General features: G+C 40.6%; 1 protein-coding gene across 1 annotated transcript; it reads right to left on the bottom strand.

Moving 5' to 3' along the window:
• Nucleotides 1-127: 127 nt before the first annotated feature.
• Nucleotides 128-24,132, bottom strand: mettl26 (methyltransferase like 26). The gene is made up of 6 exons (XM_063058829.1): nucleotides 23,778-24,132; nucleotides 15,365-15,527; nucleotides 9,835-9,894; nucleotides 2,862-2,929; nucleotides 2,671-2,749; nucleotides 128-2,003 (listed from the first exon to the last, which is right to left on the bottom strand). Exons 1-6 carry the CDS (start codon nucleotides 23,969-23,971, stop codon nucleotides 1,947-1,949), a joined length of 621 nt encoding a protein of 206 aa, XP_062914899.1. The 5' UTR covers nucleotides 23,972-24,132; the 3' UTR covers nucleotides 128-1,946.
• Nucleotides 24,133-24,800: the final 668 nt, after the last annotated feature.

The raw sequence follows: 24,800 nt of genomic DNA, 5'->3' as shown, positions 1-24,800 counted from the left end.
TGCAACAAATGTGACTCCTCCCTGATTCCTAGAGTGAAGTTGGACATGTTCCTTTTACATCAACTTTAGATCCATGCGATAACACTAAATTGATTAAAAATCCACATGGAGGTAAACAGGAGAGGTGTATAAAACCTTTATTTTTAAAATGTACATGAAGTTTAGACATGATATCCCAGAATGTATGACAACAATATGCTAGTATTTTCAACATTAAGATAAAGGGAATTTGACAGCAACAGCTGGGGCAGACCCATGCCTCATTAACTGTGGAAGTGCTGAAGTTGCTGTTTCTGATAACTTCCCTCTCCACATAATGCACTGCTGTAATCAGCATCAAGGAAATTGATGTAAAAATAAAGAATTGAACTGAACTATTATTAAATACTGAAATTTTACTGTAAAATCCATTGAAGAAGCCTGAGTGTTTGAATTGCAAACTAAACACAAATAGTATTGTCCATCTAGCTTTGAGAAACATACTTAATTTCCATAGAACAAATTATTTCAAAATTCCACATGTCAACTTTATTTTTAATGATGTTTTAAATTTAAGCTTGCATTAGTTCTGAATTTTTTAATCTTTATTTTGCTCAAGAAATTGTTTACAATGTTATAAAAAATAGAGCATATTACCTCCTCGTTTGCTGCCTGCTAGAATTCTTCAAAATACTTAACTATAAACTGGCTTTCACTAATCTATAAAGACGTGTCTTTCAGCAACTGATGTGGGGTTAACTATGATCACTGTTCCTTGTTTGAGAAAGTTTGGGTCATTATAATAACAAAGAGGAAATTTTCCATTCCAGTATCAGGATAAAATACCCTTTACATCTCCAAAACAGCCTGACATATTGCAAAACTCCATTCACTCTCTCCCAACACTGTACTTCACCCAAATCTCCACCTCAAATCATTTTACGTCAATGAATCAGCGTGATTTCACAGGAATAGGAAAAATTGTCCCTAATCTCTGCTGATTGACACAATCAGTTTGTGTTGAATGAGGTAATAAGCAAATTGACATCAAATGACTCAGTCTGTAGAATTACTTTACATAAATTTGAACCCACTGTTAAAATGTGTGCAGCCAAAAACACAAACACCATCTTTAGCAAGAAAGTTTTCCAAGCCTGTACATGGTTCATTAGGTTTGTGTTTACACACTTTTTTTTTACCATTTATGAACCATCTTAATATTCTTAATATTCTTAATATTCAATTGTGATTTTGCCTTACACACACTGTTAATATAGTCACATTTAAAAAATCACTCAAATAAATTAAAGATAGTTTGCTTTACATCAATATGCACACCTCTGAGTTCATTTAGTTACAATCTCATCAAGTGCAAACTACATGTAGTACAAGATCATAGTCAAAACACAGTCTACTCCAAGCCAATAGTAACTAGATTATGTTTGCAATGACAGCAATTCCTCTTCTAAAAAGTTACTTATGCAGAACAACGTTTGGGAGACAGCATTTTTGCTTGCACTACGAAATGCAGTGGCATCAAGGCACTAATATCTCACCTTGAATAAGAGAGGAGGTGATCTTCACCACCTCATACTTTGCTCAATCAGTGAAAATCCCAAAAAAACAAATTGCGACGCACAGCCACCCAAGAAGAAACCGAAAAGACATGAGAGGGTAAGAAAAGCTGTGTACTTCTCCAACACAATAAATCTTTTCATAGAAAATTAATTCTTCTGGGTCAGCATATTTCAATGCTTAGGAAAATGCCTACAGGGCCATTAAAACAAAAGTTGTCCAGGAAATATATACATTTTCTTGAAAGTCAACCCTTTGGTTTAATTACAAAAGTAACTAATTAATAGAGGTTTAGCAACAATTTTGCTTTATTAATGAATTATTACAAGAATTAGAGCTAAATGTTCTGCTCCTCTGTGATGTTGCATGGAATTGCAGAAGAGATGACTCTGCTATACACTTGACCTTTTCTGAAAAATCAGGCATTTGTTGTTAGCTGGCATATCAACCTAAAAATAAATTAGACTACTATTAGCATGCCAAGTGACTCCTGCTGGTTTTTTAAGCACCATCATCACAAAATCAGCTACAGCTTGATAGGATAGATGAGATGTTTTCACTTGTGGGAGCTTCACAAACGAGGGGTGGAAAGATAGAGGGGTAAAGTGGTACAGGAAGAGGGGAAGACAGAGAGAGGCATGAGATATTACTGTTTTTAAATTTTTTTTTAGTGAGAGACAGTGCAGAATAGGCCCATCTGGTCCTTCGAGCCACACGACCCAGCAATCCCTTTGGGTCCCTTTGGACTGTGGGAGGCAACCCAAACACCTGCAGAAAATCCACACACTCCATGCGGAGAATGTACAAACTCCTTACAGGCAGTGGCAGGCTGCTTGCACTGTAAAACGCCGCGCTAACCACTATGTTACCATGTTGAGCTGAACAGTGGAGCAGAATAAAACAGGATGGAGACTCAGAGGAGGAAGAAATGTAGAAAAACAGATAGACAAAAAGTTAGATGTATTACTGAACTGCGTTTAACGTAAGCAGATGCAAATAATACATACACTGTTAAATGCAAAAGCACAGGAGAATTTGTCCAGAAATATTTAGTTGATATCTATCATACATGCATAATTTTGTAGTTCGATTATATAGACCACAAATAATTCATACCATCTGTTTGAATGTCATCCCATTTTCTTCAGCAAGCTTCTGTAATATGCTCAAATCTTTTAAACCCCAGGATGGATTTCTTTTAAAAGAAAAAAAAAAGCATTTAAATTGAAATGTTGCAAACTATATTATTAACTTTTTTTTAAAGCAAGAAACTTTATAAATGAAAATAAATTGCAATCATAAATTACCTCTGCCTTAAACTCAAATCAAAATCTATGTTGCTCTGTGGAGTAATCAAGCCATTGATCGCATAGGGCTGCAGGAAAGAGTAATGTCAAATTAAATCAGTGACTATCCATATTAATCAAAACATCCCCTCCAGCAACCTACTCAGCCACAGTGAAGAGGGCTTCAAAGTCCAAATTACCAATTAGTTGAGTCAAATTTGTAATCTTCCAGAACAATATTACACAGGCCAAACCACAGGAAGAGTTGGAATAATGCAAAAATAGGAAAGAAATAAATGCCGTTCCATAGCAATGTTCACAATGTTTTCATAATGCCAACTTTATTGTTCCAGGTTATTAATACAGGCACAAATGATCACCATCATTCCCTGAAAAGGCCCTCTTAGTTCAAAAAATTATAATAAAGAACCAAATCTACTGTTGTGCAGTGTTAATTTCAAACCCCCAGTGTATTCACTACTTTATAATTATGCAGCTTCTTTTACTCTGTGTAAACCAGTACAAAGACATTGAATATCTTCAACCTAAATGGACAACCTGTGATAAATACCTAATCTTTTCCTGTAAAAGCAAGTTGTTTGGCACAATTAACTAGAAACACAGGGGGCTAAAGTGAGATCATGGAGGATGTCAGAATCATGATCTCTGTGTCATCAGTGACTGATTTCATGCAGGTCACTCTGGGAAATTCATGCTCACACATCAAAACCTCCTTGCTGTTTATTGGATAAACAATCTCATTCATGGAGGGCAGCGGGGAGAAGAGTAGCTGGACATCACTACATCGAGAAAACCATCACTACATCTTTAACTACCACTGGATGTTATTCCACAGCTTAGAAGAAGCCAAGGCAGACCATCGGTAATAGCCCCACCTTCACTTTCTGAAACAACTCTGGATTCCATAGCAGAAGAAACATAAAGCAAAGTAGGCTCTTCACACCCTGGTGCCTTCTCTACCGCTCAATGAGATCATGAGTGATCTTGTACCTTCATGCCACAACTCTGGACCAATCCTCTACCTCTATTCTTTGATTGCCTTAATATCCAAAAATCTATCAATCTCTGCCTTGGAACAATTCAGCCCAATTTGTGTAAAATTCACTGTGGACAAAGAAATTTCCTCTCATCTCAGTCCAGAGTCACCAAGCCCTTATTTTGAAATTGTGACCCTTATTTCTAGACACTCCAGCCAGGGGAAATATTATCCCTGTAACTATACTGTCAAACTCTTTAAGAACAGTGGTCCCTAGATGTTGAGGTGTAGTAATGGTTATGCAGATGAACATTAATTGGTTAGCTTCTCCCTTTTGCTAGAGCTGCTGATTTCAGCACATGTGAAACTTGGGACAAGCTATTCCCAGGCTTGGTTGCATGCAGATGTGAACTGGTGCGTTGAGAAGAAACTGCTTCCTTAACTGAACTGAGAAGTGATTAATTGTACCTTACCATATCTTCAGAGAAGATCTTTTGTTGTTCCTTAAGTTTCAGTCATCCTCCTCCTCCTACTGGAGTGCCATGGGAGAGGACTGCATTGTATAAATACAATATTGCACAGAACACAATAAGATGAGATATTCTGGTATGTCCAGAAAGATCCTTTAAGTGGTGTCAATAAGCCTTTCCTCCAAGCAACACTGCTTGCTGCTCCCTTCATGAAGGGAGATGAATTTGCTTCTCTTTCAGCAGAGAAACTTCCAACCCTACCAAATGCAGAGAGTAATATGGTAGATCATCGTCTAAGGTCACAAGAATGAATCCAGATCATTGATATATTATGTAAAAAGAATCGGTCCCCTGTGGAACACCACTAATCATAGGCAGCTAACTAGAAACGGCTCCCTTTATTCCTACTCTTTCCCTGCTGCCAATTAGCCACTGCTTTATTCATGGTAGAATCTTTCCTGTAATACCATGGGCTCACAGGTTGTTAAGCAGCCTCATGTGTGGCACCTCGTCAAAGGCCTTCTAAAAATCCATATACACATCAACCAATTCTCCTTGTTATTTCTTCAAAGAATTCCAACAGATTTGTCAGGAAAGATTTTTCCTTAAGAAAACCATGCTGACTACAGCCTATTTTATCATGTGCCTCCAAGTACCCTGCATCCTCATCCTCAGTAACCGACTCCAACATCTTTCCTACCACTGAAGTCAGACTAACTAGCCTATAATTTCCTTTCTTCTGCCTCTCTACCTTCTTGAGGAGTGGAGTGATATTTGCAATTTTCCAGTCTTCTGGAACCATTTCAGAATCTTATGATTCCTGAAAGATCATTACTAATGCCTCCATGATCTCTTCAGTCACCTCTTTCAGAACCCTGGGGTGTACACTATCAGGTCCAGATGACTTTCCTTCAGACCTTTCAGTTTCCTTAGAACCTCTCCAGTTATGTTAACCTCACACACTTCATGACCACTGACACCTGAAACTTCCACCATACCGCTAGTGTGTCAAGGTGCTGGAGCAGCGACCCAATCGCAGACGAAGTACTGTGCACACTGTGATATTTACTGAGTAACAAATCCAGAGGGGCAACAAAGTCAGCGTCAAAGTTCAGGCGGAGATCAAAAAATCCAGAGAAATCCAAAAATCAGAATCAGGATATAGACAGGGTTAAAAACCAGAACAATCAAGATAAACAGGCAGGGGCAATACCCAGACAGACAGAGTTCATTTATGGATGCTGGAAAGGCTCAGGAAAACTCACTGGCATAATCTGGCAAAACAGGTGAAAACACAGGACTAAAATACGCAACAGAGGGGCAGATGATAGGTGGAACACAGAGACACAGGTGGCAGCAATACAGGAAATCATGGGAAACAGGTGAGAGGCGGAGTAATCAGTGATACAGGGGCCAGAGTAGAGCAGGGGCGGGGACAGGAGCACCCGGGGCATGAAAACAAACAAGAGCACATGGCAATACAAAAACACAGAATGATGGCTTGGGGGAAACACACAAGACAGGGTTCAACTGGAGGTACTAACATCGTGTCTTCCACCACAGTGAAGACCGATGCAAAATACTTTAAAAAGTTCATCCACCATTTTGTTGTCCCAAATTACTCCCTTTCCAGCAGTCCGATATCTGCTTTTGTCTCTCTATTACACTTTATGTATCTGAAGAAACTGGCGAAGATGGCTTTCCGTCCCTCACCATCAATGTTGCCCTCACCTGCATCTCTTCCATTTAGTGTATGTTTGCTCTCACCCCATCCTCCCGCCACAATACCAAGGATAGGGTTCCTCTTGTCCTCACCTACCACCCATTAGTCTCCTTGTCCAGCACGTAATTCACTGTAAATTGTGCCATCTTCAACAGGATCCTACCACCAAGAACATCTTTCCATCACCCCCCCCCCCACTTCCCGTAGGGAATGCTCCCTACACGACTCCCTTGTCCATTTGTCCCTATCCACTGACCTCCCTCCTGGCACTTTTCCTTGCAAGCGGAACAACAGCTACACCTCCCCCTACACCTCCTCTCTCACAACCATTCAGTGCCTCAAACAGTCCTTCCAAGTGAGGCAACACTTCGCCTGTGAGTCTGTTGGGGGTCATCTACTGTATCCAGTGCTCCCGGTGCAGCCTCCTGTATATCAGTGAGACCCAATGTAGAATGGGAGACCACCTCGCTGTGCACCTACACGCTGTCCCCAGAAAAAGTGGGATTTTCCAGTAGCCAGCCATTTCAATTCTACTTCCCATTCTCATTCTGACATGTCAGTCCATGGACTCCTCTACTGCTCCCCCTTCATCATACCCCATTCCTCTCCTCTATCTCCTTATCTACCATCACCCCCCCCCCCACCCCGCACCACCCCGGTGCTCCTCCTCCTTTCCTTTCTTCAACCCTCTCCTATCAGACTGCCCCTCCTCCAGCCCTTTATTTTTGTCACTAAATAACTTCACCCCCCTCCCCTTCTCCCGGTTTCACCTATCAGCTACCACCTTGTAGTTCTTCCTCTCCTGCCCCCCACTTTTTACTTTGACTTCTCATTTTTTTCTCAGTCCTGATAAAGGGTCTCAGCCTGAAATGTCGACTGATTCCATAGATGCTGCCTAGCCTGCTGAGTTCCTCCAGAATTTCGTATGTGTTACCTTAGATTTACAGCATCTGTAGATTTTCTCCTGTTTGTGAACCAATCCAGAATTGCTGATCCTCGAGTGGGCTCAACAAAAAGCTGCTCTAAAAAGCCATCTCAGAGGCTTTCCACTAACTTTCTCCTTGGGATCCAGCAACAACTTGATTTTCCCAATTTATCTGCATAATGAAATCCCCCATGGTTAAAGTAATATTGCCTTTTTGTCTTGTTTTTTCTATCTCCCACTGTAATTTGTAGAACACATCCTGGCTCCTGTTCAGAGGTCTGTAAATAATTCCCATCAGAATCTTCTTACCCTTGCAGTTTCTTAATTCTACCCACAAGGGTTCCACATCTTTCAATCCTATGTCACCTCTGTAAAAATTTGATTTCACTTTTTTACCAGCAGATCCATTCCTCCTCTGCCTATCTGTCTGTCCTTTCATCAGGTTGTGTATTCTTGAAGATTAAGCTCCCAACCACAATCGTCTTTCAGCCATGACTGTGACACCCACAATCTCTTAACTTGCACTACAAGATCATCTACCTTATTTTGTATACTGTGTGCATTCAAATATAATATCTTGTACTTGTCACCCTTTTCAAAATCAAGGAAATAAAGGGCTCTTTACTTCACATTAACCTTCACTGTGAGGTTGAGGCATGACATTGCTGCTATCAGGTGACCATTTCCTTAGAAGAACCCTAGCCTCTAACTATCCTGTTCTGGTCAGTTGCACATATGAATGGAGCTGTCCGAGCACTGTTATTTAGAGATCTTCTCCACCATCTGCCTCAACTGGTAAGTTTTCCATCCCTTCTAATTACACTGAAGTTCCCTCTACCTGGACAGAAGGATACACCCCACTATCTTGCTCCCACTAAAAACTAACTCACCCCAGTTCCACTTAACACCATGACTGCTGAAGAACTTCAGAAAATTAAGGACTGCAGTTTAAATAGTGGGGCACTTCTTCATGCGGCCACAACAAGGTTTCCTGTACATAGTTCATACAGTGCAGTAGCAGGATAGACCTGGCCTAATTTTTCAGCATTGGCATCGAACTACTGTTTCATGACACCACTAACTCAACATTGTGCATACTGATAGCTATACACACACTAGAGGTGGGAGTGACATAGTCAAATGCTGCAGAATTGCCCCTCCAAATGCAAATGAAATTCGTGCTCACTGTGTTACATTCCTTGTTTTCAAAGTTTTACATTTAGGCTAGGCCTCGCTTGTGAGAACATCCCACCAAGGGTTGAACTCCAACAGTGTAAAACCCTGTGAAAATCAGGCACTTCACTCCTACCCACGTTGGTTTAACTTTGTTAAAAGCTGGAATTTCAGCTGCACACAGTAGAATAAAATTTGGCAGGTTCAGACTAAACCTACTTGACATTTTTACAAGTACTCCAAGAATGTTTGACCGAGCATGATGTAAAGACCAGTTCCACAGCTCTGCAAACCAGAGCTGGAGACAAAGAAGGATCAATGTCAAACAATTATTGCTATATGAGAATGCAGTTCCCGATCACTTAACCTACTTCAACAATGATGTAGTGTTAAATCTACATTTGTGTGGGATGCCAACTGAACTTCCAAAGACCCACTAAACGGCTGGCATTTTAAACGGCTGACAAAATTGGTTTAATCAATGGTCACAAGGCCACAGCACAAACACATTATTTTATTTTCAGTGATAGAGGTCATTTCACAGACTATGACAAAAACGTCGGCTTGAGCAGCTGGTGCTCTTCTGTGAGGTGGGTCATCTTTGGTTGTCATAGAGACAACTAGCCTGGTTACTGATATGATTATAAAAAAAAATGACTGAGACAGACAGAAGTGAAAAGCAGATTTTACTCATTGTTGTACACGAACAAACGCGGTGCTGTGGAACTGGTACTCCCCTGGAATGTAAATTATTCTTTCTAGTTGCCTGAGAAATATACATTTATGTGAATCAACACATTGTCCATCTTAAAACAAATTTTTTGGCATTACTGATTCTATCCATGAACTCAAGCCTCCTATAATTAAGAATTTCAAGCTAAAGATGATAAACTTTCTACTCTGAGTAAAGATTGAAACTACCAAACACTCCCAAGTTAAATAATCCTGGCAATGCATTTTAGGGTCTCTCCAGTTGAATTTTTCCACCTATTTCTGAAAATTACTTCCAATTTATAAGTTTAATGTATGGCAATAGCCAGAACAAATCAACTCTATTTACTAATACTCAAATTCTACTAAGCCTAACTAATTGCAAAAGGTTAAAGGATATAGCTGTTATTAAAATGAACAAAAATTAGTATTAAAAATTCACATCACTTTTAAATGCCTATACTTCTTTTTGTCACCCTAACTCCAATCTTCTTCCAAATTTCTCTCCTTATACCTCTCCGCCTCTTTCCCTCTTCCCACTTGTAACACGCTTCTTACAGCCCATCTCCTCCATAAAACCTTTGATCATCTATAACCTTTCGTTTCATAATACTCCTTGGGAAGGCTGGCTATGTTAAAGTTGCTTTCTAAATACAGATTAGCACCGTTGACATAAACACAACATGAAAATTGCTCTCGACATCTCAGGGTTCTGAGTGGTTTCACAGATGCACTTTGGTATCATTATGCATCAATTCCTTGACTCAGATTTGCTTCAGCTTGCCACAGGATATAAACCAAGACTCTGTGTTTATAATGCAAACATTTTTCCCATTTAGAATATTGTGCAGTTTATCAATTCTCTGCAATAAAAAGACCCGGAATCATTATAAAACCTAATTTGTTTTCTGTACTGCTAACTTGACAATAATACTAGAAGGTACATTGGGAAGCTGTATAAATTGTCAAAGAATCCAATCTCATGGCTTACTTACCCCATAAGTGATCAGTAAGGCATTTGGTTTTAGTAATTGGCCAGCTCCTTTGAAGAGACCCTGCAGGAATAAAAATATTGCAAACAGTAATAGTTTTATAAGAAGGCAAGTTCCTAGGCAGGTGATTGCTTTCTCAAATGTCTTTCCAAATTACCTCAAACTTACACAAACAGAATTGCTTGGTAACTTCCATTTACATTCATAGCTAGGCTGTCAGAGAAGATGGTCCTCCTCAGGTAAGCAAAGTGGAGTATCAGATGGATAAGATGGAGATTTGTATAGTTCACAAAGAGCAAGTAAAAAAACAACACTAAAGGATCTGCTGTCTCACAGTGAGGGGCAAAAGGGAGAGAAAGCATGTGCTTGCAAACAAAATGGTATTTGGAAGAATAAAAAAAAACGGCTGAGGATTTTTCCCCTCAGATATTAACCTGTAAAATACAATAAATATAGATAATTAAAACTGCAACTGGCAGGGTACTGACACAGTGCCATTGAATTATACAGCACAGAAACAGGCCTTTCAGCCCATCTCATCCATGCTAACCAAGCTGCTTTCTTGAAGTATTCTCATTTGCCCACATCCCCTAAACCTATCCTATCCGTGAACATGTTCCAGTGTCTAATGCTGTAAATGCATCCACCTCTACCACTCTGGAAACTCATTCTACACACCCACCATCCTTTATGTGAAAAACCTGCCTCTTGGGTCCCCTTTAAATCTCTCTGTTCGCTCCCTTAACCTCCATTTTTAAACTCCCTACCCTGAGAAAAAGACTGCAACTATCTATGCCCCTCATGATTTTAAAAAAATCTTCAAGTTCCACACCACAGCCTCCTTCGCACCAGAGAAAACAGTCCCGCAGAACCAGTTTCTCTTCTTTCTGCAATGGTCTTATAACTGAAGCCCTCTAGTCCCAGCAATATCCTATGAGTCTCTTCTTGCTTCCTCTCTGGCTTCAGCACAACCTTTCTATAGTATGGCAACCAGAGTTACACACAATATTCCTAATGTTATCTCACCAAAGTCTCCTATAGCTGTAACCTATTTTTTTTAACCCAGTGCCCTGTCTGATGAAAGGAAATATGCTGTATTCCTTCTTTAGCACTTTGTCCAGCTGTTGTCGCCATTTTCAGGGAATTAGATTCTCCCAGCTCTTCACTGGTCTCTGTTGTTAACTGTGCAAGCCCTGCCCTGGCTGAACTTCCCAAAATGCATCACATTGCTCTTGTCCGAGTTAAATTCCATTTGCCATTGCTTTGCTCACTTTCCCAGTTGACTTAGATCAAGTGTAACTTTAGACAACTCTCTTAACTCTCCATCATACCAAATATTCTGATGTCATTCACACATTTAATAATCATGTGGTCTTCCAAATCATTATATATTATAAACAACAGGGGATCCAGCATCAAACCCTGCTCCAGTCTGAAAAACAACCCTCAGTACCACTCTCTGACTCCTTCTGCAAACCAATTTTGTAACCATCTCCTTCCACTGATCCAATTTTGTATCCGTGGGATCACCCTGGGTTCCATATGGTCTCAGTTCCAAACCTGCCTACCATGAGGGACCTTGCCATGACTGAGTCAGATACAAATGTGTCAAGCATTTTTGATTAAATAACTCACAGCCTAGTAGTGGAATGGAACAGAAATTAATGCACTTCCAAAATCTTTAACAAAATCTCCGCTGTCTTTCCACCAATCAGCCATTTTATTGCAGGTGATCCCAGTTCCTTTGTCTTGCAAAGGTCATTTGAATCAAGGAAGTTAATCATCAAACATCTGTGAAATCAAAACCTTACATACAGTCTATTTTTGCAGGTAGTTTGAGCACATCAACTTGGCAACTCTTTGAAGCCATTCTTCCAGCATCATCTTGCCCCAACTTGCATTCTCCACACTTCCAATTAACATGTAAGTATTTCCTCCTGTTGCCAATTGCTGCAGGTTACGTAGCTGTAGGCTTTTGTATGATTCAAGTGAAAAATTTCAGATTGCGAGCTATCTGCCTTCAACTTCCAAAAACTTTTCAGAACTCATCTCTTTGACCATGACTTTGATCCCTCCCCAATTCTCTTTGAATTCCTATGTAATGACTGATCTCGCTCTGTGTGAGGATGCATGAAATGCTGTAATATGGTAAAGCTGGTGAGCCGATTAAAAACTTTTACTTTTGTAGATAAATCACATGGTGGATGATGCTGCCAAATTAGATAGGAGATCAATTCAATAACTAGTTTAAAAAAGAAATTTATCATTTAATAAATCCCTAAATTGACATATTGAAACTAAATACTATAATATATATTTGCCTAATGATACATCAGAAGTATGAATAATAAAATATTTCAATTAAAGTTAAAACTTTAACTGGCAAATAATTAAATTGTGGAAGTAGATTACTGAAGTTGATTTCCATCTACTATAATCTGTTAACTCCAAAGTTGGACAGGAAAGGGTTGATAACATCATAGGACCTTTTGGATTAGGGGAGAAAAATGAAAATGGAGGAAGATTTACTGGCTGGTGTGTCAGAAACAACCAAGTGATCACCAATACTTGGTATAAAAATCATCCACGTAGATTGTGTACTTGGATTAGCCCTGGAGATAGAACAAGAAATATAATAGATTTCATTACCATCAATGAATGCTTTAGAAATAATATCACAAATTCTAAAGCCTACCCAGGAGCAGACTGTGGATCAGATCACCATCCAGTAATAGCTACCATCAAAACAAAATTAAAGAAACTGAAATGTGGAAAAAAGAGAGAGAAGTATATGTTGGGAGAACTTAAAAATGATAGCGTACTTAAGCAACAATTCAAAACAGCTGTAGAAGAACACCTCAATGAAAACAAAACAACAGCTATTTGGGACAGATTTAAATATGCTATACCGCAATCAGCAGAGGAGATAATCCCAGTACAAGAAGTCCAACACACCAACAAGGGGTGGATAACCCAAGAAATTCTAGATCTGATGGAACAAAGAAGGTTAGTGAAGAATAATGAAGTGCAATACAGAGAGCTAGACAGACAGACCAGACAATTGTGCAATATTGCAAAGGAAGAATGGCTGAATCAAAAATGCAATGAAGTAGAAGGCCATATTAACAACAGCAAAGAAATGCACAAGAAAATTAAGGAAATTACTGGAATTAAGAAAACCTTCTCCACAGGATGCATAAGATCAGCAGATGGATCCATACCAACAGATCCAGATAAAGTATGTGAGAGGTGGATTCAGAATATAGAGCAGCTTTTTGAAGATAATAGAGGGGAACCCCGAGATATTAAACACCCTAATTCTGGCCCACCTATTACCAAAGAAGAAATAACTAAAGCAATGAAAAGCATGAAACATGGTAAAGCCACTGGACTTGATCAAATTTCAGTAGAAATGATACAAGCCCTAGAAGATCTGGGCATAGATATTCTTTTTGAACTGTTTCAAGGCATATATGAGTATTGCCTGACGATCTCTTGAAATCAGTATTTATAACTCTGCCAAAAATTCCTGGAACTATTGACTGCGAAAATTATAGGACAATCAGTCTTATGAGCCACATAATAAAGATTTTGTTGAGAATTGTTCTGATTCCAATTAAAAACAAGGCCAGAAACTTCTAAACTGCAATATGGGTCTATTGAGGATAGAGGAACTAGGAACGCAATTTTCATACTACCAATGCTTTCAGAAAGGGCTTTCTGTGTTGTGCCGTCGCGGTGAGGCGACGCTGGAGTGTCCTCTCCAGGGCGCAGGCTTGGGCAAGGTTGTATGGAAGACTGGCAGTTGCCCATGCTGCAAGTCTCCCCTCTCCACGACACCAATGTTGTCCAAGGGAAGAGCAAGGGCCAATATAGCTTGGCACCACTGTCGCCGCAGGAGTTGCCAGAATGAGGTTGAAGGCAACGTCGGACTGCCTTAGGGACTCCAGTTCTGGATCTGTCCTCAGGGTTTATTCCCTAAGCCTTTCCCATCAGTGGGTATGGCTGCAAGACAGTGGAGGTTTGAAATCAGAGTTTCCCTCTCTTAGATGGACTGCTGTCCCAGGCTGACGAGCTCCATCTACCCAAAGCACTGGTTTTAAGGCGCCAGGACCCGCCTTCATCCCTTCTCCTGTCAGTAGAAATAGTTCTGCCGGGCTTAGAGGCTAAGCCACACGAGAAGGCCAGGAGTTGGACTTGGTTGTCAGAGGCTATTTGAGGCGCATGCCATGAGGAGCACTTTTAGGTAGTGAGAGTTTGTCCCCACTACCACTCCTCGGCTTGACAATCTTGGAAAGGGCAATTGAATATCAAAATGATGTCTTATTATGTTTGATTGATTTCAGTAAAGCATTTGACAAAGTGCAACATGAAAAATTATTTCAAATTCTCGTTAAACTAAACATAGACGGAAGGAACCAACAACTGCTTCAAAATTTATATTGGAATCAAATGGTGGCGGTAAAAATTGATGATAATATAACTGTTGGACTAAAATTCAGAGAGGAGTTAGACAGGGATGTGTTGCCTCACCAGAATTATTTAACATCTATAGTCAAATGATTCTCAGAGAAATAGAAGACCTAGATGGATAAAAATTAGAGGTGTTAACATCAACAATATAAGATCTGCAGACAATACCACCCTATTAGCAAGTGCTGCAGAAGACCTACAAATCCTCCTAGACAAAGTAGTACAACCTAGTGCAGATTTTGGTCTAACCATCAACTGTAAAAAAACAAAAAGTATGGTAATATCAAAACAGCAGGATACTCCCAACTGCCAATTGTACATCGGTAACTAAGAGTTTGAACAAGAGACCAGCTTTAATTACCTCGATAGTTTTATATCACAAGATGCTAGAATTTAAGTAGAAATAAAAAGAAGAATTGCCATTGCCAAAACCAACTTCAAAAAATGAAACCCATTTTTACCAACAGACACATTTCTATAACAACAAGGCTTAGGATACTAAAATGTTACATCTGGTCAATCTTGCTGTAAGCTGCCAAAACATGGACTATAACACCAGAACTCCAAAGAAACTTAGAAGCAGCAGAAATATGGTTTCTTAGAAGAATGCTGAAAATATCATATAGAGATAGGGTAACTAATGAGACAGTACTCCAACGTGCCCATACAAAAAGATCTTTAATAAGAACATTAAATGAGAAGAAACTTAAATTCCTGGGCCGTGTCACCAGAAAGGGAGAAATAGAATGCCTTACATTACAAGGCCGTATGCCTGGGAAACGTGGTAGAGGAAGGCAAAGAAGAAAAATATATGGACACTGTGAAAGAACTAACAGATCTAAGTGTGTGAGATATCATTGATGCTGCAAGGGATTGTTCGATGTGGACAGCCATGATCGCCCAAGCGTGTAACGCACAAGGCACATGAAGAAGAAGAAGAAGTAATCTGTTGTTCAAAAGAAAATCATTTTGGTATTTCCACTTCAACTTTTTGATTCTGACAGAAATGTCTGCTATAATTCAAACAGGATGAATCTATACAAATGGATTGAAACCTCACCTTGGTGCACTTTATTTCTGTGATATGAATCATGTTGATATTTAAAATAAGATCAAAGGTGTTTGGCTGCAGTCCTCCCCAGGTCTCCCAGCTTTGTGAGCAGTCAATATTAAGTGGCTGCTTGACATTCTCCACCCGAGTTGCTGCAATGTACGCAGAAATGCTAAAAAAAAAGTCAGAATCAGGTTCAATAACATGGGCATATTTTGTGAAATTTGTTAACACAGTCAGCAATACAATATAATACATGATAATACAGAAAAATGAATAAATCAATTACAGTAAGTATATATATGTATATTAAATAATTACATTAAAAAAGAGTGCAAAAACAGAAATAAAAAAAAGTGAGGTAGTGTTCACGGATTCAATGGCCTTTTAGGAACCGAATGGCAGAGAGGAAGAAGCTGTTCCTAAATTGCTGAGTGTGTGCCTTCAGGCTTCTGTACCTCCTACCTGATGGTAACAATGAAAAGAGGGCATGCCCTGGGTGTTGGGGTCCTGAAAAATGGACGTCACCCTTCTGAAGCACTGCTCCTTGAAGATGCCTTGGATACTATGAAGGCTAGTACCTAAGAGAGAGCTGACTAATTTTTCAACTTTCTGTAGCTTCTTTTGGTCCTGTGCAATAGCTCCATGCCCCCTCCATAGCGCACAGTAATAAAGCCTGTCAGAATGCTCTCCATTGTATATCTGTAGAAGCTCTCAAGTGTTCTAGGCAACAGACTAAATCTCCTCAAACTCCTAATGAAATATAGCCGCTGTCTAGCCTTCTTATAGCTGCATCCATATGCTGGTACCAGGTTAGATCCTCAGAGATCTTGACACCCAGGAACTTGAAATTGCTCACTCTCTCCACTTCTGCTCCTCTAGAGCATTGCTTTGTGTTCCGTTGTCCTCTTCTTTCTTTAGTCCACAATCAGAGATTTACAAGGATGTTGCCTGGATTGGGGAGCATGCCTTATGAGAATAGGTTGAATGAACTCGGCCTTTTTTCCTTGGAGCGACTGAGGATGAGATGTGACCTGATAGAGGTGTATAAGATGATGAGAGGCATTGATCGTGTGGATAGTCAGAGGCTTTTTCCCAGGGCTGAAATGGCTGCCACAAGAGGACACAGTTTTAAGGGGCTTGGAAGCAGGTACAGAGGAGATGTCAGAGGTAAGTTTTTTTTACGCAGAGAGTGGTGAGAGTGTGGAATGGGCTGCTGGCGATGGTGGTGGAGGCTGATATGATAGGGTCTTCCTAGAGACCCCTGGACAGGTACATGGAGCTCTGAAAAATAGAGGGCTATTGGTAACCCTAGGTAATTTCTAAGATAAGGACATGTTCAGCACAGCTTTGTGGGCCGAAGGGCCTGTATGGTGCTGCAGGTTTTCTATGCTGCTGTGTCTCTAGTAGGTCTTTGGTCTTAAATGATTGCAAGGTTGTTGCAACTACCTGGTACATTTCGTTCCTGTATGCCCTCACATCTCCATCTATGATACTTCACATTAAGTCTTTTTGTAAGACACCATGCTAATTGACAATAAAAATAAAAAAATCAAGTGCTGGAAACAATCAGCAGCATCTGATGAATGTTTCCAGCATTTTCTGTTACCCTCACTGTCAGTATGATACTACTGAAGGCAATTCAATGCTAATTCAGTTTAGGAATTCACAAATTCATCTTTACCTTAAGCATGTTATGCAAATTTAGTAATACATCAAATGTTTGCTGGTTGAAAAAAATCTCTCTTTCTATATATATATCTACCTATCTATCTCACACTTCAAGGTATGAGACATAGTTGATGTTTAACACATTTAGATGACAGTGATTATTTGTGGCACTCAAGTTAACAATGCTAATAATGCTAAGTGGTAAAAGCTAACATACCCAAGCCAACAAAATACATAAATTGAATAAATAAAAACCATATAATTTCTTCTCATTTGTTATTAGTTCCACATCCAGATGATTAAAAAGAGTAAAAAAACAACCATCCCATAAACTCTAGATTAGAGCACAAGTAACAATACATTAGTAATTTTATTTTCTTTAAACGCTTTAGGAAAGATTACACAGATTGTATACAATATAAGTATGTACCATATGTATCACATTACTTTCAACATGTTTTTGTCTTGCTGTAAACATCATAAAATAAAAATGGTTTGTCCCTCCTGGTGTTTTGATGATGATGGTTGACACTGGATAGATTACCAGTACAAAATGCTCAATGCCCCCTTAAAGGATTCTTTACATTCCTTGTTAAAGAGGTATCAATAGGCCATTATCTTGACCCGCTTATCATAATCCTGGTCTCTGGCACAGTAACCATACAATCCTTTGCAACATTAAAATGTTTTCTCCAAATCCATCATCTGTATGATGCAGTTAATATTATTCACCTACCCTCTTGCTGGCACTGTTAAATCTGGCATCTACAATTTAGGATTTGAGTACTTGCTCTTGTGAGCATTGTTTTGAATCTTTTGTAATCACACTTTAATGACATCGATGCATATAAAACTCAGACATCAGAGTTTCTAAAATTGATTTTCAATAATATTTAGAAAAGCAAACCAGCTTCAAACTTAAATATAAAAGCTTTATCTAAGTATACTTCTCCACATAGATGGTAATCATTCACACATCTTTGATGTTTCTCTTATTTCCTTTGAAAAATGATTTGGCTGTTAAATTTGAAATGAATAGGTCATAGTAGATAAAACATACAATTTAATCTTCTACAAATGACCATTCCTAATTTCACGACATGTGACCGTGACACTAAACCTGATTCTGATCTGAGTAATCTACTTCGGCACAAAAACTTCATTTATACTCAACAATTAATATCTGTAAGCGCAAAACTCACTGCAATGCTTAAAGTATAACAGATTTTTTGGAATAAAATTAAACAGAATGTTGCACAAATCGATTTATACATTAGTCAATAGCCTATTTTTGTTTTTAAAACTTATGATTGATCACTTTCTTCAAAAGTTTCTTCAAAGCCTTTCTTGATTGTACACATGAAAAAGCTCATATGTTAAACAAGATTAATCCACTGACAAGAGTTCTTAATTAAGTGAATTTTGATATGAACGCAGAAGTGAATGAAGAGACTAAGGAGAATAAAATGATTTTGGAGCACTATTGTCAGACCAATATCATACAAAATATGTGCCTGAATGAAACTGAGTACAAGTACCATATAATGTGAAAACTGTCTTAATCTTAAGAGATCAACAAAAATGCATGTTTTGTGAAATAATTTGAAAATTATGAATTATTACTCCCTGAAATTAATATCATCTTTATCTTACATTCCTCTGACAGAGATTAAGTCAAACAAAATAATTTCATGACATGACACAATATTACAAAAGACATACATATTTAGATTCACAGTTATACTGCATTGAAACCGGGCCTTTGGCCCACTTAGAAAAAGATACCATGCAGTAGTCAATCCATTTTCTACTGAGCTCTGGCACTTAAGTACTTTATACACATACTTTCCATGAAATTAATGACAATGGGGGCCTAAGAGGAAATCTAGAACAGTGCTCGAGGAGCAGGACATCTTCATACTGTTCAGCCCCAATCCATTATCCTGAGTCTAGATACAAGTAGAATGAAAATTAAGGGTGTTAGAAAGACACCTTATATTCCGTCTGGGTAGCCTCCAACCTGATGGCATGAACATCGATTTCTTGAACTTCCGGTGAAACCTGCACCCCCACCCACTTCTCATTCACTTCCACTATTCTCAGTTCCCTTTCTCACCTTTTCTCCTTATCTGTCTATCACCTCCCTCTAGTGCTCCTCCCCTATTTCTTTCTTCCATGGCCTTCTGACCTCTCCTATCAGATTCCCTCTTCTCCAGCCCTGTATCTCTTTCACCAATCAACTTCCCAGCTCTTTACTTCATCCCTCCTCCCTCTCAGTTTCACCAATCATCTGGAGCCTCTCCCTCTCCTCCCTCAACTTTCTTACTTTGATCACACCTTTTTTCCCCCCAGTCCTGATGAAGGGTTTCGGCCCGAAACGTCAACTGCACTCTGTTCCATGGATGCTGCCTGGCCTGCTGAGTTCCACCAGCATTTTGTTTGTTTTGCTCAGTGGAAAAAAAAGTCTACTTGTATTAACCCTATCTATAAACTTCATAATTTTGTACACCTCTATCAAATCTCTCTTCAATCTTCTACGTTCCAAGGAAAAAAGTCCTAACCTATTCAAGTTGCTGGTGAACGCAGCAGGCCAGGCAGCATCTCTAGGAAGCGGTACAGTTGACGTTTTGGGCCGAGACCCTTCGTCAGGACTAACTGAAAGAACAGCTAGTAAGAGATTTGAAAGTGGGAGGGGGAGGGGGAGGGGGAGATCCAAAATGATAGGAGAAGACAGGAGGGGGAGGGATGGAGCCAAGAGCTGGACAGGTGATTGGCAAAGAAGATGTGAGAGGATCATGGGACAGGAGGCCTGGGGAGAAAGACAAGGGGGGGGAACCCGGAGGATGGGCAAGGGGTATAGTGAGAGGGACAGAGGGAGAAAAAGGAGAAAAAGAAAAAGAATGTGTGTATATAAATAAACAATGGATGGGGTACGAGGGGGAGGTGGGGCATTAGCGGAAGTTTGAGAAGTCAATGTTCATGCCATCAGGTTGGAGCAACCTGATGGAAAACATATAAAGGATATATATAAAGGATTAAGACAGAGTTACAGGAATAGTATATATAGAGGCCATTACATAGCAGAATAAAGAAATGAAACAAATATTGTTTGTCTACTCAAAGACATTAAAATTTTGCTGGATATACTGCAGAACAACAATTCTAAGGAAAAAAACAGGGCACAATGAAATTCGCATTAGTTTAAGAAAAAGTATTAGAGAAATAAGTGCAACAGAAACCAATAAAAATCCAGAACCCAATAACTTGCCTCCTATCATTTTGAAAAAGGTGAATGTGAGAAAGTGGATGGACTGGACGTAAAACCAGAAAATTAGTCATCAGAGTTTTTAATCTAACATAGAATAGGAATGTTCCATTTCGCTGAACACCTACGCTCTGTCTGCCAGACATTTTAATTCCACGTCCCATTCCCATTCTGATATGTCTATCCACGGCCTCCTCTACTGTAAAGATGAAGCCACTCTCAGGTTGGAGGAACAACACCTTATATTTCGTCTGGGTAGCCTCCAACCTGATGGCATGAACATTGACTTCTCTAATTTCCATTAATGCCCCACCTCCTCCTCGTACCCCATCCGTTATTTATTTATTATATATATATATATATATTCTTTTTCTCCCTCTGTCCCTCTCACTATACTCCTTGCACATCCTCTGGGCTTCCCCCTCCCCCTTTTCTTTCTCCCTGGGCCTCCTGTCCCATGATCCTCTCATATCCTCTTTGCCAATCACCTGTCCAGCTCTTGGCTCCATTCCTCCCCCTCCTGTCTTCTCCTATCATTTCCGATCTCCGCCTCCCCCTCCCACTTTCAAATCTCTTACTCACTCTTCTTTCAGTTAGTCCTGACGAAGGGTCTCTGCCCGAAACGGCGACTGTACCTCTTCCTGGAGATGTTGCCTGGCCTGCCACGTTCACCAGCAACTTTTATGTGTGTTCCTAGAATAGGAATATCAACTTTGTAGTAATAATGCGAAGGGTACATCCATGGTTTGCTAGCTAAGTGAGCTGAGGAACCAGCTAGGGCATGGGTTACTTTAGACTGAATATTGTGCAATAGGAAAGAATTAATTCATAATCTTGTGGTTAAGGGTCCTTTTGGGAAGAGATTTTAGAACGTCCATTTAGATTGTAAAGGAGGCAATGTAAGGAGAAGGGAAAATAAACAGATTAGTCAGTCTGATAGCAACAGAAGGCAAAATGCTACAATTGAAAGTAAATGAATACATTGAAAGTAATTACAGGATTTGGCAGCATCAACATGGATTTACAGAAGGAAATTGTGTCTAACGAGTATGTTTGTCTCTCTTGAAGGTCCGAGACTCCCCGACTATAGGAAATATCCTCTCCACATCCACTCTAACCAGGCCTTTCAACATTCGATCAGTTTCTCCCGCCCATTCTTCTAAATTCCTGTGAGTAAAGGCCCAGAGCCTCAAATGCTCCTCATACAATATCAGACTAGATCAAAACAAATAACCTGTCTCTATTGTTTTCAAATCTAGAAATAGTGGTGGAAAACCTCCAATCTACTTACCCACTCGCAGCCTAGGGATCAAGGGCCTTTGCTGAGTAGTGGTGGGTATATGTTCTGTTTAAGTAAAGGCAAATTATCTCTGCCTTATGTTTCTTTCATGACGGTAACCAAACCATGACCCTACACATAATGTTGGAAAGACTCAACAGGTCAGGCCGCATCTATGAAAAGGTATAAACATTAAAGGAGTGGTAAGTGGATGAAAAGGATTAACAAGGCTGGATGGAATGAACAAGGGGGAAAGGTGGGATGGTGGATACTGAAGAGGATCAAGGTGGATAGGTACCTGAGGAAGGCTGATAAATAGAAAACAGTAAAAATAAAGAGGTTGTTTTTCAAGTTGAGGACTGTAACTAGTGAAACGGGTTAATTTAAACTTCAGACCACTGGATTGCATAGCGATAGAGTGACTGCTGGCAAACAGTACTGGGTAAGAGACCAGGGCTGAGGGGATTGTGTGGTTTGGGAATGGCTCAATCAGGAAAATTCCCCTGCATCTGTGATTTTGCTTCTTAGGTGCTGACAGCTCTTTGAAGTCCTTCTTTAAGCCAAGTTTAGCGGGTTATTCAGCCATGATATCCATCACATGTAGGTCAGATCCTTTCCTGCACCACTAACTGGCAATTCTGCCCCAAAAAACCCCCCTAGAGCAAAGTCACAGGGACAGGATGTCCTTTTCCTTCCTCTACAAACTGGACATCTGCTGAGTTCAACACACCAGGGCGAGCCACCCCCTACCCGTGTCGTTATACAATCCGACTCCTCCGCTTGGTACAGCACTTGCAGCCTCCAATTCCCTTTTTGCTGCAACTACTTCAGCCATTCTTAGATTCCGATCATCGACATCACTTTATAAAATACTATTTGCATCTGCAGATCGCGTTCCTTAGATTTAATCTACAATACCGCTGTATGAGAAACTCTAATTCTAAACAGGATGGAAGCAGTTTACGAACTTGTATCTGAAGGTTTAACTCCTCGGTGGCTCGTGGCTGTGGTTTGATGTTTAATGTCCAATGTCCTCAGCGCTGAACGCGCTCCGAGGCTGTGGCTCACTTCGGGAACTCTGCAGTTCATGTTCCAAGTGTTTTGGTTTACTCTTTTTTTAAAACTTATTTGCGCGATTTAATCGAGGCGCGGAACTGGCTCTGCGGCTGTGGCCTGCAGCCATCGACCCGTCGCTGAACTGACTGACTAAGTAGCTGTGGCTTGTGGCCACCGGCTTCTCGACTTCTGGACCGGCTCGGCTGCTCGTGGATTTGGACTCCCGTTCAGCGACTCTGCGGTTCGACGTTTAACGTCTTCCGTGTTATTTGCTCGCTTTTTGTTGTTTGCGCGATTCGTTCTTTTTTTTCGCGCGTTGAGCGTTTGACGGTCTTTGTTGAGTGGGGTTTCTTTAAACGGGTTCTATGTGTTTGTCCACGGGAAGGCAAACCTCAGGGTTGTATACTGTAAACATACATTGGTAACGAATGCTCTTTGAAACTTTAAACACTGTTGTTTCAAAATAAAAGCTGCCAAAATGCTGAAGGGAGGGATGCGTCGATCTTTAGTTCAGACGAGTGAGCCAGCAAGGTTTCTCGGTCTGTGAAGGGTAGTGATTTAAAACGGAATAGCTATGATGGCCAAACTACTGACCGTTGGACTGAACAGTGGCATAGCAAGGGACTCGGGCTCAGGCTGGAGGGGGACTGGGGAACAAAGTAGGGCCAGGGATGGGATGGTGGAGCGATGTGTTGAGTGACTTCCAGTAACTGGAGTGGGCATCAGGGCTGAACTCGGATGGGAACAAATTTGGGATGGAGAGGGTGGGGGAGGGAATCGAACCAGTAATTGAGCGAGAGAGAGTGTGTGTGTGTGTGTGTGTGTGTGTGTGTGTGTGTGTGTGTGTGTGTGTGGTGGGTGGGGGGGGGGGGGTGCTGAGTGAGGCCAGGTATGGGAGAACTGAGTGAGTGGAAGTAAAGTCTGAGGTAGGAGAGGTCACGAGAACAGATGCTCTGGTCAACCTCAGTGATGGCGAAGCGGGAAACAATGCGCAGCTACTGCGAATCTGAAATAAGAGTTGGGTACATTAAGCTCTCATTGTACATTTTCAGCATCACCCGCCTTTATCTTTCCGACCTCACCTCCGCCACGCTGCTTAGAAAATGACAAGAGTAAAGCAGAGCAAGAGACATCTGTTGCTTCCTGCCCACCTTTCCAGAGATCTCGGCTCCACTTCAGAGGGCTGCCACAGCACGTTGGGCAGCGCCTGGGCGAAGTGCACGGTGTGCTGGCCGGAGCCCGACGCCAGTTCCAGAGCGAGTGCGGGGACTTCGGGCTGCAGCTGCTGTCTGATCACATTCAGGATGGGCTCCTTGTTCCTCTCGGCAGCCGGCGCCACGATCATGTTGCAGCTAAGGCTGGACTGACTCCGGAGCGAGCCGAGAGCGGAGCGGAACAGCTGACGGGCCGTTTAGACTGTGTGTGGGTGACCGCACTCCTTCAAACACTCAGCATCGGCCCCCGGAGTCTCACAGCCCGAAACTTTCCCGGCAGCTGTATGCTCGGGCCGCACCGTGCCCTGGGACTTGTAGTCCGATATAGAACGTTACCCCAGTGAATACTGGAACAAACGGGGACTACTACTCCCAGAAGTACCTAGGACTATACGCAGGCGTATTCGTCAGTCATACGTGTGCACTGTGTGATGCAGAGGATTGCAGAAAGTGTGAAGCGTGGAAATTGCTCTTTGTCATTGTTTATTCTCTTTATGAGTCTTCTTCCACATCTAATCCGCTCTGTAATTTAATCCAGTCTCCCTCGCGTTCGTCCCCTAAAGTGGGATTTGTCCGTACCCACACAGTACCGAGTTCCACATTCTCACCTGTGAGGAAGTTTTTCCTGTATTCATTGCTGGATTTTTCGGTGATCACATGGTGTCGGAAACATTTCTACAAAAAAAACCATCAAACGTTCTTATTTTAACATTACAGTTTATTCATAAAATATATACAGGAAATACAATACAATCAATACATACACGTCCTTCATTACATTCTAAATGTCGTCGTATCAGTACTTTCGTCTGCCACCAATCCAATATATTCCATTTACTTAGCATTAAAGCGTGTTTTCTTTTTAATAATACACCCATGAAGTATTCCAGCAGCTCAGTGTCAGGAGACAACAGGGTCTTATGTTGCAGTCCTTCTCAGGGTCTTTTGTGTTGGACTCAA

The sequence above is a fragment of the Mobula hypostoma genome, chromosome 9, assembly GCF_963921235.1.
Source record: "Mobula hypostoma chromosome 9, sMobHyp1.1, whole genome shotgun sequence".
Taxonomy (NCBI): domain Eukaryota; kingdom Metazoa; phylum Chordata; class Chondrichthyes; order Myliobatiformes; family Myliobatidae; genus Mobula; species Mobula hypostoma.
This window is presented reverse-complemented; position numbering and strand designations above follow the sequence as displayed.

Coding starts and splice junctions, on each gene's coding strand:
- mettl26 (XM_063058829.1), bottom strand. CDS start 23,971: ATGATCGTGGCGCCGGCTGCCGAGAGGAACAAGGAGCCCATCCTGAAT. Junction 15,528..23,777: donor GAGCCGAGATCTCTGGAAAG/GTGGGCAGGAAG, acceptor CTTTTTTTTTAG/CATTTCTGCGTACATTGCAG. Junction 2,930..9,834: donor CCTTACTGATCACTTATGGG/GTAAGTAAGCCA, acceptor TCTTTCCTGCAG/CCCTATGCGATCAATGGCTT.